The sequence below is a fragment of the Nilaparvata lugens genome, chromosome X, assembly GCF_014356525.2.
Source record: "Nilaparvata lugens isolate BPH chromosome X, ASM1435652v1, whole genome shotgun sequence".
NCBI lineage: Eukaryota > Metazoa > Arthropoda > Insecta > Hemiptera > Delphacidae > Nilaparvata > Nilaparvata lugens.
The window spans coordinates 67,264,530-67,277,029 of NC_052518.1; the positions used below are offsets into that span (position 1 = coordinate 67,264,530).

Below are 12,500 nucleotides of genomic sequence, written 5' to 3' on the forward strand. Positions count from 1 at the left end.
GTCTGGACACCCTGAAACACGTCCAGTCTTTAGAAGAAAGTAGAAGTACTATTGTAAAAGTTTAAGAAGTGCTTCATAAAGCTTGATTGAAATGTATTGAATATTATTAACATCATCATAAAAATTTCAATATTTAGATTGTAAACAATTTGTCAATTTATTTATTCATTCATTGAACAACAAATTGAGTTTTGTTGTCCTACGCCTGCTATTGCTTTCAATATTGTTCACATTCAAATAGCTTAAGGGCATGTAAAGAGCCTAGAACATGTTGGCTTGATCCCAGAAAACATAAAAAATGAATAATACCAGCTTTAAAGAAGAATATTTTATTTACAGATCTCAGTGGATTTTCAATCCATAAATCATTCCTTCCATCTATCAAATCGGCAAAAAATTGGACAATAGAAGTGCAAAGCTCCTCTTCATCATGATGAAGGGCTAGGCCTGTTGGTCCTTATCTAATCATGTATATATGATTTGTGTATTATACGGATTGTAAAGATAAATGATGACATAATTTAAAGATTGCACAAGAAGATATCCCATGGTATAGGGAGTTTATATTTAAATTCTCAAGCCGATGATCCTATAGTAGTTTTTTCGTGAATATTTATGTGACGCTGGTAATCTGTCATTTACTGTGTTGTTCTCACACTCTCACTCCAACAAAACAGTAATAATGAACAGTCGACGATAGTAATCGGCTTTAGTTGACAGAAAATTAGCATGAAATTTTGAACTACCTATAGAATGGGATATTTTCTCATACTATCTTTTCTCTATGATAAAGAGTAGTTCAAATGAAGATTATTTACCTATTCACAGTTCTTTAAAAGATGCGTACAGACCGCATCCGCGCACCTTGATGAAGAGCGCAAGGCGCGCGTAGTTCAAATGGAGATTATTTACCTATTCATAGTTCTTTAAAAGATGCGTACAGGCCGCAACCGCGCGCCTTGATGAAGAGCGCAAGGCGCGCGTAGTTCAAATGGAGATTATTTACCTATTCACAGTTCTTTAAAAGATGCGTACAGGCCGCAACCGCGCGCCTTGATGAAGAGCGCAAGGCGCGCGTTCGCGGCACTTGAGTCAGTATGCACCTAAAGATAAAGATATCACTTTGAAACTAATAACAGAGAAACCTCATTCTCCTACTTTTATTCTCCTACAAATTATTCACCAGATTTATAATTTCATACGGATATCACGCTACTGCATCAGATTCGTTTCAATTCTGTTTGAGCTTCTAATGAATTGCAGTTTGGGAAAGCTCATCCAAAAACTAACAGTTGTAAATTTGTGTTTTTGATGCTGGTAGCAGGTTGACATGACTGAACACATGTTGAAAATGTGAAGCCGCTTGCACTTGAGTTGGTCATTAGAGTAGTTTGTGCTGGGTTTGTGCTCTTCAAAGAAAGCTTTTCAACGTGTGGTGGTAGATGATGCTCAAGTGGTAGAGTACTCCACCATGCCACCATTGCATTTTCTCTTCTTTTAATAATACAACATGGTAAACTGAATAGATGTACGAAAATAACACGATTCATTGCGCTCCTCAGTCTTCTTTCTTTTTTAAAATGCATCCTTCCAATATTTTCCGATATTGTATATGTTTGTAGAGTAAAAAAATTAAAACTATGATGTGAATTAGAATATTCGTACAAAACAGATTTAGACACAAGTTTTCGTTTGAATATTCGTACAAAACAGATTTAGACACAAGTTTTAAAATTTTTAAGAGGTGATCCAGTTTTATCCCGTCAAAGCCTGATAACATTCTCAGTGAACTTATACTTAATTTTTAACTTTTTACTTAACAATAACTTTTTACAAATATCGACTATTCTCACTGTGTCAAACTTTCTTCAATCACATCACTTTTTGAACAATTATATCAGATCTATTCTTATATTATGACCTTTTCATTTTCTCACTATATACGCTCAGTTACTCCCCTTTGCGTAAAAGTTGTTTGAAATGTAATGGCGAGATTTGTTTTCAAATCACAAAATATTTTTTTTGTAATTTGGATCATTGTGAGTTTTACTTCTCAATTAATGTTTTTTTCTAAGGATTTATCCGATCAAGTTTGACGCTGATTGATATTTTCACCATATTATTCATAAACGTTCTAGAAGGGACAACTATTTTTAAATAAAAAAGAATTATAACAAGTATTCAAAACGCAGCAAGGACTCATATGCCTCCCTTTCCCTGCTCTATCAGCCAGGATCAGCAATCTCTTATAAAAGACAGCTACGTTGTCAAAGCACCTACTTTCATGCAGTTTGCGTCGAAATGAAAACAATAGATGACAAAGTTATAAAAATTACTCAAAATGCTAGCACAGCTGATCGTGTTGTGATATTGCAAATTGCCAGAATGGAACAGGCTTAATCAGAACACAATAAGCTACCAAGGAGAGACTGCGGAGAGACGTTTTGATCACCCGATATGAGAAAGCTAATTACAAACTTCAACTCTCCAGAATACGCAAGTTTTGGAAATAAGAGACCTATAAAAAGCTTACTTACACCTTTTCTCTTTCAAATGTATGAGAATGAAGGTTTGATTAGCCTATGGAGAATGACACAATGAAAAATGATTATCTAGATGTTTTTAACATAATTTTTGTGATTAATTAACTCAGGTTATCCATTAATTTCTCATCATGCATCATCATCTTCCCCATTACTCACAAACTGTTTAATAGACATCATCCTCAAAGGAAACAAAAAGGACTTATTCTTTATAAGGCGCTTGATTGAGGACTTTAACTGAAGATGTTTCATAGCTAATGTACTAGAGAAAAATTATAATGGAAAGTTTTATTAATGGGAATGGATAGGTATTATCATAATTTTCCATTTAAATATTCATATGAATAGTACTGATGCAGAGTTTGGTATTAAACTTTTGCTCTAGATTTAGGGCCTTGTACAATTTAATGCACAGTCCAAATTCAAACGGAGTCGGATCAGCTGATGGTTTAAACACAATATAAATGCGATTATGTATATTAATTCACCAGCTAATCCGATCACCGTAGACGTGGAGCGTAAACTGTGTATAAGACCCTCAATGTTCAAAATAAGCTCACAGTTAAGTGGTCACTTTCAGTAATGTGGAACCAATAACAAATCAAATAAGTAAAAATTTCACAATAGGCTAATGTTCAGCTAATGTCCTCCTGTTCTAATGAATCAATTTAACCCTCGGCAATCGTGCTGCACAAAACTATTGGATAGGGTGGAGTCAGTGAATGAGTCACCTATGCATTCCAAAACTTTCTCCCCATCACTCCACTGATTTGCATTATCAACCGAGCAATGGTTCAGTCTTTAGGTGCCATTTAGTCGCACCAGTGCATAAGTTGCACTGTGCATAAGATAGGGAAAGACTGTATATGGGGAATGTAAACGAACCTATTACACAGAATTTATGGCTTTGATTGGTGTACCTTATTGGGCTATAAAATGCTTATAGGCGTAAAATAATCCAAGAAGATGGAAAAAGTAATTATACAATTAATTAATATGTTTTGACAGTAAACAGAGTACATAACACTTGGAAAATTGGATGTTGTAAAAATTACAACACGCGATGTTATTCCTCCATCAGCTGAAAGTTTAGAAATACGAATCCATTAACTCAGGGTTGTTGAAACTGAACGATCAATGGCCAACGACAACCTCACAGCAATAGACTCACATATTTGAAATGCAATCAGTTGGTAAACCACATTTGAAGAATGGGTTAAGATGGTAAAATCTTCCATTAAGTCTGAATGTGATTTGATGAAGGGAGATCTAAAAGCATATCAGGAGTCAGGCCAATCAGCTGACCAAACGTTGGTTTATTTGGCTCCTACTGCACGTTTAATGTGACATGCACAGAGTGGCATCGCATAGAACATGGCATCTATCAATTAGGCTAGCATGGATACCCGCAGGGATTTCCCTTCCCACATCAGTCAGTATTGATTTTTGCTAACAATCACTGCATTTTGTGTTTCAAGCACCATTTGACAGTTCATTAAAATGTCCACACTTGAATTATTCTCGGCGGCTGAGCTCTTCTATTACACACCAAAACAATGCGAAGCTGATAACTGACGATGCATCATAAAAGATAGCCAAACGTACATTATATAACAACGTAACAACACATTAATTCTGTTGGTACGATTCTATAACCATACAATCTTAATTTATTCAAGACTGGCCTTCATTTTGGCCAAAGATAATTAGATGAGTCAGCCGGTTAGTAATTAAGAAAATTTCCAAGAGTTTCATTCCGAGCAGACGTTATAAGCAAAGAGTATAGAATGTAAGTATAATGTATAATGTAATGTATAAGTATAATGTATAGTATGAGTATTTACATTCTATCCTCACTGGTTATGAGTTTATGGTGGAGCTTGGTATTGTTCAGCTAGGAGTACAAAGCTCAAAAACACAATTCATCAATACTTCTCTATTGTATCGCAAAGAAATAATAATCTCCATTGTCAAGACTGATCACAAACATCAACTTTCTTCAATTAACTTTTGATGAGAACAGCAAACAGCTAGGAAGTTCCTCTTCTTCATTATTCATTTATTACTCTTCTCTTTTGTATTTGGCTTTCCAACCATTTTTCCATTGGATTTAAAAAATATATATCTCCCATCTCAAAACGTTTTTCAACAAATTTACTCTTTTTAATTGGAAACAAATAAATATCAGAGAGATTTCTTTTTGCTTTTCAATAATTCCACTTCAAACAAACGACGCACATTTTTTCTCTTTACTGCAATGGATTCTCCTTGGTGTTCCAATCACTTGATGCTACTCGTTATTCTTCGATCTCCCAACTCTAGGAAAAAAATTCTGGAGAATTCTTGATCGTTAGAAATATCGTTAACAAGAAATAATAAGATAATTCAAAGGAAATGTTTGATGTCTCCATGGAAAGGGCCAATGTAAATCGGAAACTTTCCCGTTTATTTGTTATTTCAAGTAACTAAAATATTCCGTTGAGAAAATTACTATTAAGATTATTAAACCAGGCTTCCTTCATCAATACGTCTTCTGCAAAGCTGATGACAGCCACTGTAACCGTAATATTTGGCCAATTTAGATATATTTTGTGTCAAAAGAAAGTTTAGCGGTTCTTTATGTGCAGGTTTAATTTTTCTTGCCGATTGAAGTCACTTTATTCTATTCATTGTGTAGGAGGGAAATGTAAAATTTGATTAAAGCAGAAAACGCGCTACGAAGTCACTTGGATAATGCTCCTTCATTCATACTATAAAGCCCCTATCTCTTATCAGGAAGATCTTTCAAAAATTACGGAGAATTTTGTATTTCGATAAATTTTCATGACAGATGTGGTAGTTATTGGATAAAACGACTTCATATTGTCACAACCTATTACCATAGGGCAAAGATACCGTAGTATTAAATTTTGTCTCTGCTCTTATCTAACAAAATGGCGGTTTTTAAGTAATTGTTTTTTATTATCAATTTTATAATATTTTAGGATTTACCCTTGACTTCTTCCTTGAAACAAATTTTCTATATTTGTTTATGTTTTTGTATTCGAGTAATTTTTGTTCACGCTCCGTTTCTAATTGGTTTTGTTGGTTAATAACATAATATTGGTCAATCTCAATATTGCCAGTTCTTTAATAGTATCTCATGGCTGTAATTTCAATGCTCCGCCTCTGTGGACGTGTCTTGTCTCAACCAATGAAAGAGCTTTACCTTGCTTGGTCAATAATCGACGACCAATCATCGCAATCAACATTATAATTATAACTCAACTTGTTATTTGGAGATTGAAAATTCAAGTACCCTTTTTTTAAACTTTCATCCACTACATTTCTTGACATATTATTGTCATTTTCAAGTGATTGATTGAAATAAATTATATTATGCTGCTCGACATTCATGCTTTTAGTTCACTAGAGATTGTTGATGGTGCAACAACCAAATAATTATTGTTCGAAGCTGTTTTGAAAAATTCCATGCAGAAACCATGCATCCACCATCCGCCACATTACTCACGTACAAGCCTGAAGCTCATTGGGGCATCACCCTCACCAAGAACGACATTATTGGCTCTGTGATTGCGACTGGTCCAAGTCATTTATTCAATAACATAACTGTTGTTTCTTAATTGAAATAGTTGGCAAATTATTGAACTCATTATTTTTTGTAGGGAACATTCATAGTTCGTGAATGTCTCTCAGTTATCTTACAAAGCGTAACCCTCTGTTAACGGAGTTGATCATCCTGAGTAACTTTCGCTGTAGAGAGGAATTTATTACATATGTGTCATGGGTAGGATTTGATTATTTATCTTATCAGTTGATTTTTCAGATTTAAATTGTAGATTTTTAAGGAGGGTAGACTCTGTTAGAGTATCAGTTTACTTATCTGGACTTTAGTGAGAAAATTTTATTTAGTGAGTAAGAAGTATTATTGAAGCGACAATGAGATTTTGCTAACTAATGTCAGAATGACTCTGAGAACTATCAAATTCAGGAACATTTATTGGTTCTCAAGGATGTGATGGCTCCACGAGGCAAAGTGACGGCGAATGTTTGGATATTCTCATAGAGGTATATTGCAGACCTGTACCCGGTTGTCGAGTCTCGTGAGAACCGACTCTTCCACGAGCAGCAGTTGGGCATCTTGGCACACTTACGTGGAGAGGGGGAGATTTTCTAGACGGAAAACTACCAGTCGTCAGGCAACCGAGTTATCAAGCGCATCAAAAACAATATTGTAAAAAGTGTAAGCAGTTAGCAAAATCTTAATGACAGTATTTTCAAGTACAGTAGTAAAATAATTATGATGAAATGTTTCAGATTATGTGTTGTTAATTCCAAGTAGATTTTCGTGATTCATTCAATAGGTGAATAATCAATTAGGAAGCAGAAGTTTTTGTTTATCAAGCAAGTCCCATGAGTGATTAGTGATTAGATATTTCCTACCCACAATCTGGAGCGGTTACACATAGAAGTAAAATACCAGTAAAATGTCTAATGTCATGTGACAAAACTAGTTACGGACGTAGAAGGTTACATTATTCAGAGGTTCGACTGTATTTCGAGAATGAAAATTTGTAGAACATATAATATCGATGCTGTAGAACACTTCCATAATTCAGAAATCTTAGTATTATAGTGGAGTTTAATGTTTAATCAGTTTTTTTCAGTCCTGAATGAAGATCTATTTCATTAAACAAGAAATTATTTAGTGGTTGGGTAAGGGAAAGAGATGAGAATGATCGCGCCTGAACTGGAGCTACCAGTATAAACGATCACAGATCGTTAAATTTATTTATCTTATAAACGATCACAGGCTTCCATCTGCTAATAAACCGTACGGGAAAATGTTTATACTTTTCCGATAATCATACAAGGTGATTTTTATGCGACCGAACAGCGAGTCTTCAAACATATCATAGCACTTCTATCTCCTGATCTCATAATCATTATCATCATCATCATCATCATCATCATCTTATTTGCAAGGATTGAGCTATTGCCTAACAAATAGCTTATGAAGTCGTTATTTCAATTCAAATGTGTTATATACATTTACATTGCCATCTCTTACTTGGCCTTCCAATTGATCTTGACCTTCTGGTCTATAAAGTAATACTTGTAGGGGAAGCCTTTCTGCAGAAATTCTTTTTATATGTTCCTTCCATAGAATTCGATATTTTACAACTTTCTCATTCAAATTGTATATTTCTAGCTCTGATCGGATATCATCATTTCTGAAATGATCTCTCCGATCGCAGCTCTTATTTCTGCGGAGGAATAGCATATCTGCTGCCTGCACTCTACTCTCAAGTGGTTTGATTGTTACCCACGACTCACTTCAATAGAGGAAAACAGGGGCAGCCATTATTTCATTAAAATATTTCTTCTCGCTCCCCTCCCCAAGATTCTGCTAATATTGCCACAACCAGATTGGAATTTTCCAATTTTCTTTTCTGATCTTTTTGACATAAATATACTATCATTTTGACAAAACGTTTACGTTATCACACACCAGTGTTTCCAAAGCATCTATATTGTGGTCACACCTTTGGAATTCAATTTTTATTTCAAACCATAACCAACTCTTACCCAGTGATTATAATATTATAATGTGATGGGAATGAGGCCTGCCTGCTATGGCTGAAGAGCATTTCTCGAACATGTGATGTTATGATTTATAATTCCACAGCTGCTGCTGTGGAATGTTTATATAAAAGCGAAATGGCACTGATTCATTCACTCACTCATTCATTCATGACTAAAAATCTACTGGATCAAAAATGTTCAAATTTAGCATGTACATTCAGTTAGCCATCTAGAGGCACACTAAGACGGTATTTGAAAAAAATCCCAAAGATACTCCCAAATTCTGCGTTTTTCTGCTTTTTCAAGAACTAAATGGCAAGAAATGTTCAAACTTGATACACAGGCTCAGCTGAGGTTTGAAAATGTTGTATTGGGAGTTAAATTTCGCAGAAAGTTCAGTCGCCTAAGTTCCGCCAAAGTTTTTGAGCGTTTTTCCTACGTTTCCTAGGCTTTCTCAAGAAATAATTGTCAGATCATGTTCAAATTTCGTACATGAGTTCAGTAAGGGTCTAGAAGTTCATTCAAGAACTAATTAGAGAAATACGTCAAAGATAGGCGGTTTAACTGCACTTTCCCAAAAATCCCTAGCGTTTTTTCTGTGTTTCTCACATTTTGCAAGAACTGGAAAATGTTCAAATTTGTTACACAGGCTCAGCTAGGATCTAGAGAGAAAATGTTCGAATTTGATGCACAGTCTCATCTGAGGTATAAAATTGTTGTATCGAGAGGTTCTTGGAATAACGCCCGAGTTCCGCGGTTTTCGAGCGTTTTCTACATCTTCTCAAGAACTAATATTGACATATCATGTTCAGATTTGGTCAAGGATAAGCCCAATAAGGGCGCTTTTACAGCATTTTCCAAGCGTTCCCCAGTGTATTTTTAAGGGCTTCTTAAGTTTTTTCAATGAGTTTTCAATATATTTCTCAAGCAAATTCATACTTGATAGGGTTGGATATGGATGTTTGTTAAGTTTTCCATATCATTCCTGCTTCAAATTTTAAAGAACTATTACACTGGAATACAATTTTCATAATATCCTAACCAAGTCTCTAATTGATAAATAACTGAATATTTTTAATTATTCTGAAAAATATAAAGATTTTTGCAACCCAGCACTACATAAAAGTAAACTGTTGATTGAATCGAGCCTGAAAGACTTTTTTGACTTCTTAGAAAGCTCAAATGAAAAATGCAGGCGAGAGCCTGCTGGTCCTTTTTCTGTATGATCCAGCCAGATCGCGGAGGCGGAGCCCCCTGGCTATACGGATAAGGCGAGCGAAGCGAGCCTGCCGGCTAGTGAAAAAAAAAGAATGCATAGAAATTTCCAAACGTGATAATAATTAAGATCTACAAGTTGAATGATATGGAGGTCTACACGTTGGTAAATCTACAAGTTGAGGAGTCGGATTTATTGGAGAGGCAATTCAGTTTTGAGAGTGTTGAAACCTGTGAATTTAATCGGGTCAGTAGCCTATAGCCAGGCAGTATTTTAGTTAATGAGTAAATAAATACCAGTTCGTATAATTTGAACTGTTGTCAGTTCATTTAAGAGTGCAAAATCGTTACAATACATTCAGGGTTGCTGAAAATGACAAGGATAATTTGACAGTAGATTCCATGGGAAATTTTTGTAGTAACAGTAAGGAGCAGAAGTACTATTGAATAGTTGAAATATTTAAAAGGTTGAATCGAATAATTGCAAGCGTGGTTTTTAGCAATAAAATAATGCACAACCAATCAAAACGATGAGTTCAAACTTCATTACCAACCGTAGCTAAAATTAAAATTTTATTGGGATAGAGTTATATTTTATGATACAAAATGAGTTACATGTGACATGTATGGTTCTATTAATTATAATTGACTAGTAAATAATATTATTGTTATTCTTCAAACTTTATTACTTGCGAACTTATCTTGTACAATGTACAGAATCACAAGCTCGAAGCCACAGGAAATACTGATTTTCTACACGTCAATAACCGAGGTAGTAGCTTACATTTTCAAGCATTGGTTATATACAGGGTAATAAAAAACGATACTACAGCAGACGGAGTAGTTACATTCTAGCCAGAACAACGTGATCAATATTAAGTTTTATCTCTTTCATTCTATTGGGCTTTAAAGTTTGACCCTGACTTCTCGAATGCAGATGAGTTGCATGTTTGGGACTGCTGTGGATTTTTATCTGCTTTTTTAAAGTAATTTTAGAATTTTGGTGTGTTTGTAAATTGTGATTAAATATAGTATGTTTGATTTTCTAGTTTAGTTTTGTCAACTGGTCATACACAGAGTAAACGACAAACAAAACATATTTTACAATTTATACAACTCGTACAATTTGTCTACACTTCTTTTACTACTCAACCAAGTATATAATAGGAGAAAAAGCTTTTAAAGTTTTAAACCAGAAAACCGTGGCTCTTTGATGCGTTGCATCTTATCTACTCAAGCACGTAAGCATCACTTCAATTCCTAAGAAAATGCAGAGAAATCCGTCTGACTAGAGGAATTTTTTCTTGAAACGTGCCCATTTCTTTTCTTCTATGATTCATTAAAATATATTGTATATACAAAAAAAGAATAACTCACCCTTTGAGCTTTGCGCTTGTCAGCCCTTTGATTCTGGTGGTATATTCTGCTGAAGTTGGACACAATAACAGGTACGGGCAATGCTATGACAAGCACTCCTGACAATGAACAGACTCCACCCACTATTTTACCGGCGATTGTTTCTGGTACCATGTCTCCGTACCTGACAACAAAATAGGTATAACGTTAATAAAATCTTATTTTCATGTATGAATTCGAATTTTCACATATACTTCATCTCAAAGAGAATTGTTTAAATTGATAAATCCCATTGACTGCATGCATAGATGAAAGATAGAATTGTGTGTCCTCTTAAATAATTTCAGGAACAGATACTGTTGTTGCGCAGTGGAAATCACTAGTCAGACTACACCTGAAAACCCACTCCACTTCAGAGACCGATTACTTTTTCGACCTCCTCATAATCAAATATACAATCTGGCTGAGATGAATAATGATATCAGATGCTATTGTCAAGAAAATTATCAACTACAGTATCTTCTCCAAAACTATCTAGAAATATATTTGTAATTTTGTTCATGGAAACGTATATGAAAATAAATGATTAGACACTACTTGGCAAAAATACAATTTATCAAATAGGTAAAAAATAAGTAATGTGACATCGAAGTTGATCCCACAAGAAACAGCTGATTCATGTGAAATCAGTGTGGTTTGGGTTTATTAGAGACTAGCAATTTCAAGTTCAGGTGCATTTTAATAAACTGAGTGATGGAACATTATTTTATCCACAGAATGCTTTTTCGTATTTTTTTAAAGAAAATCATCAGTCAAACTTTATTTGGTTTCAAATAATTTATGGAATTTTTCGTGAATTTTTTTAAAAAAGTTTGTTGATTTTGTAGCTTTTTCACGTTGAAAAACGTTTGTCACTTTTACACAGCTGAAAAATTCGACCGTAAAATGACATCATCCAACACCACGAGAACAAATGAACGACTCGGACAATACTATAAATGACGTTATTTAAACGCGGTTAAATTCAATAGACTCATGTTCTACCGGATCCTGGTGATATTCATGACAGATTGTGTAGGCCTGTAGTGGATAGAGGAGAGGAATCTTAAGTTTGACTTGGATTAAACGAGGTCCAGATTGCGAAAGCCTCAATCTATTTATAAACAGACTTGGAGTCGAGGTCAGTACTTCACACGGGTTAGTGGCCGCATCAGTTTGCTCCTACTTTCAGCATTCCTTCACCTTCATCATTCCGTCATTTAGTCTACACAAATGGTACCTACACTAGCTACTCTGTAAAATACCAGCTCTGAAAAGTAGCGTACCTGAGAAAAAGTTGCTCAATTCCTACAGTAATGTATTCGACATTATAAACTCAAAAGCGTACCTCCATACAAAGCTGCAGGTGCAGCTTTAGGTGCAGTCTTATATATGGTCAACGTATTTGAATCATACTCAATGGAATACTATAGGCTTATATTATAGAAATTTGATTTCTCTCTACAAAATTACTTTTGACTTGGGATGGACATAGAGCGGTAGGGATACAACGGCGGCGATGTAACCGTTCTGAACCGGCCAGCGTTCTCTAATTTCTAGTAAGTATTCAAATGCTCATGTTGAACTTACAAAGTTTCCTCTCTGCAAGCATTGACTCGACTGATTCCAATCGACAGATTGGCAACAGCGCTTCCACCTATGACTCTATCCATTACTGTAATTGGTTGATCTCCCTCCGTTTCTCTCCGCCACATATTCCTCCAAGTCAAAAGTAATTTTGCTCGGAGTATAAGTGATATT

General features: G+C 34.9%; 1 protein-coding gene across 17 annotated transcripts in view; it reads right to left on the bottom strand.

Moving 5' to 3' along the window:
- LOC111050395 (potassium voltage-gated channel protein Shal) overlaps positions 1-12,500 on the bottom strand; it is a 517,077-nt gene that overhangs the window by 442,956 nt on the left and 61,621 nt on the right. For all 17 annotated transcript variants that reach the window (XR_005572985.1, XR_005572986.1, XR_005572983.1 and 14 more), the window contains exon 2: positions 10,722-10,884. Coding sequence is in view for 12 of the 17 variants with exons in the window: in XM_039441499.1 (XP_039297433.1) it covers positions 10,722-10,884 (163 nt within the window). In the remaining 5 variants the exon portion in view is untranslated. The remainder of the gene's footprint in view (positions 1-10,721; positions 10,885-12,500) is intronic.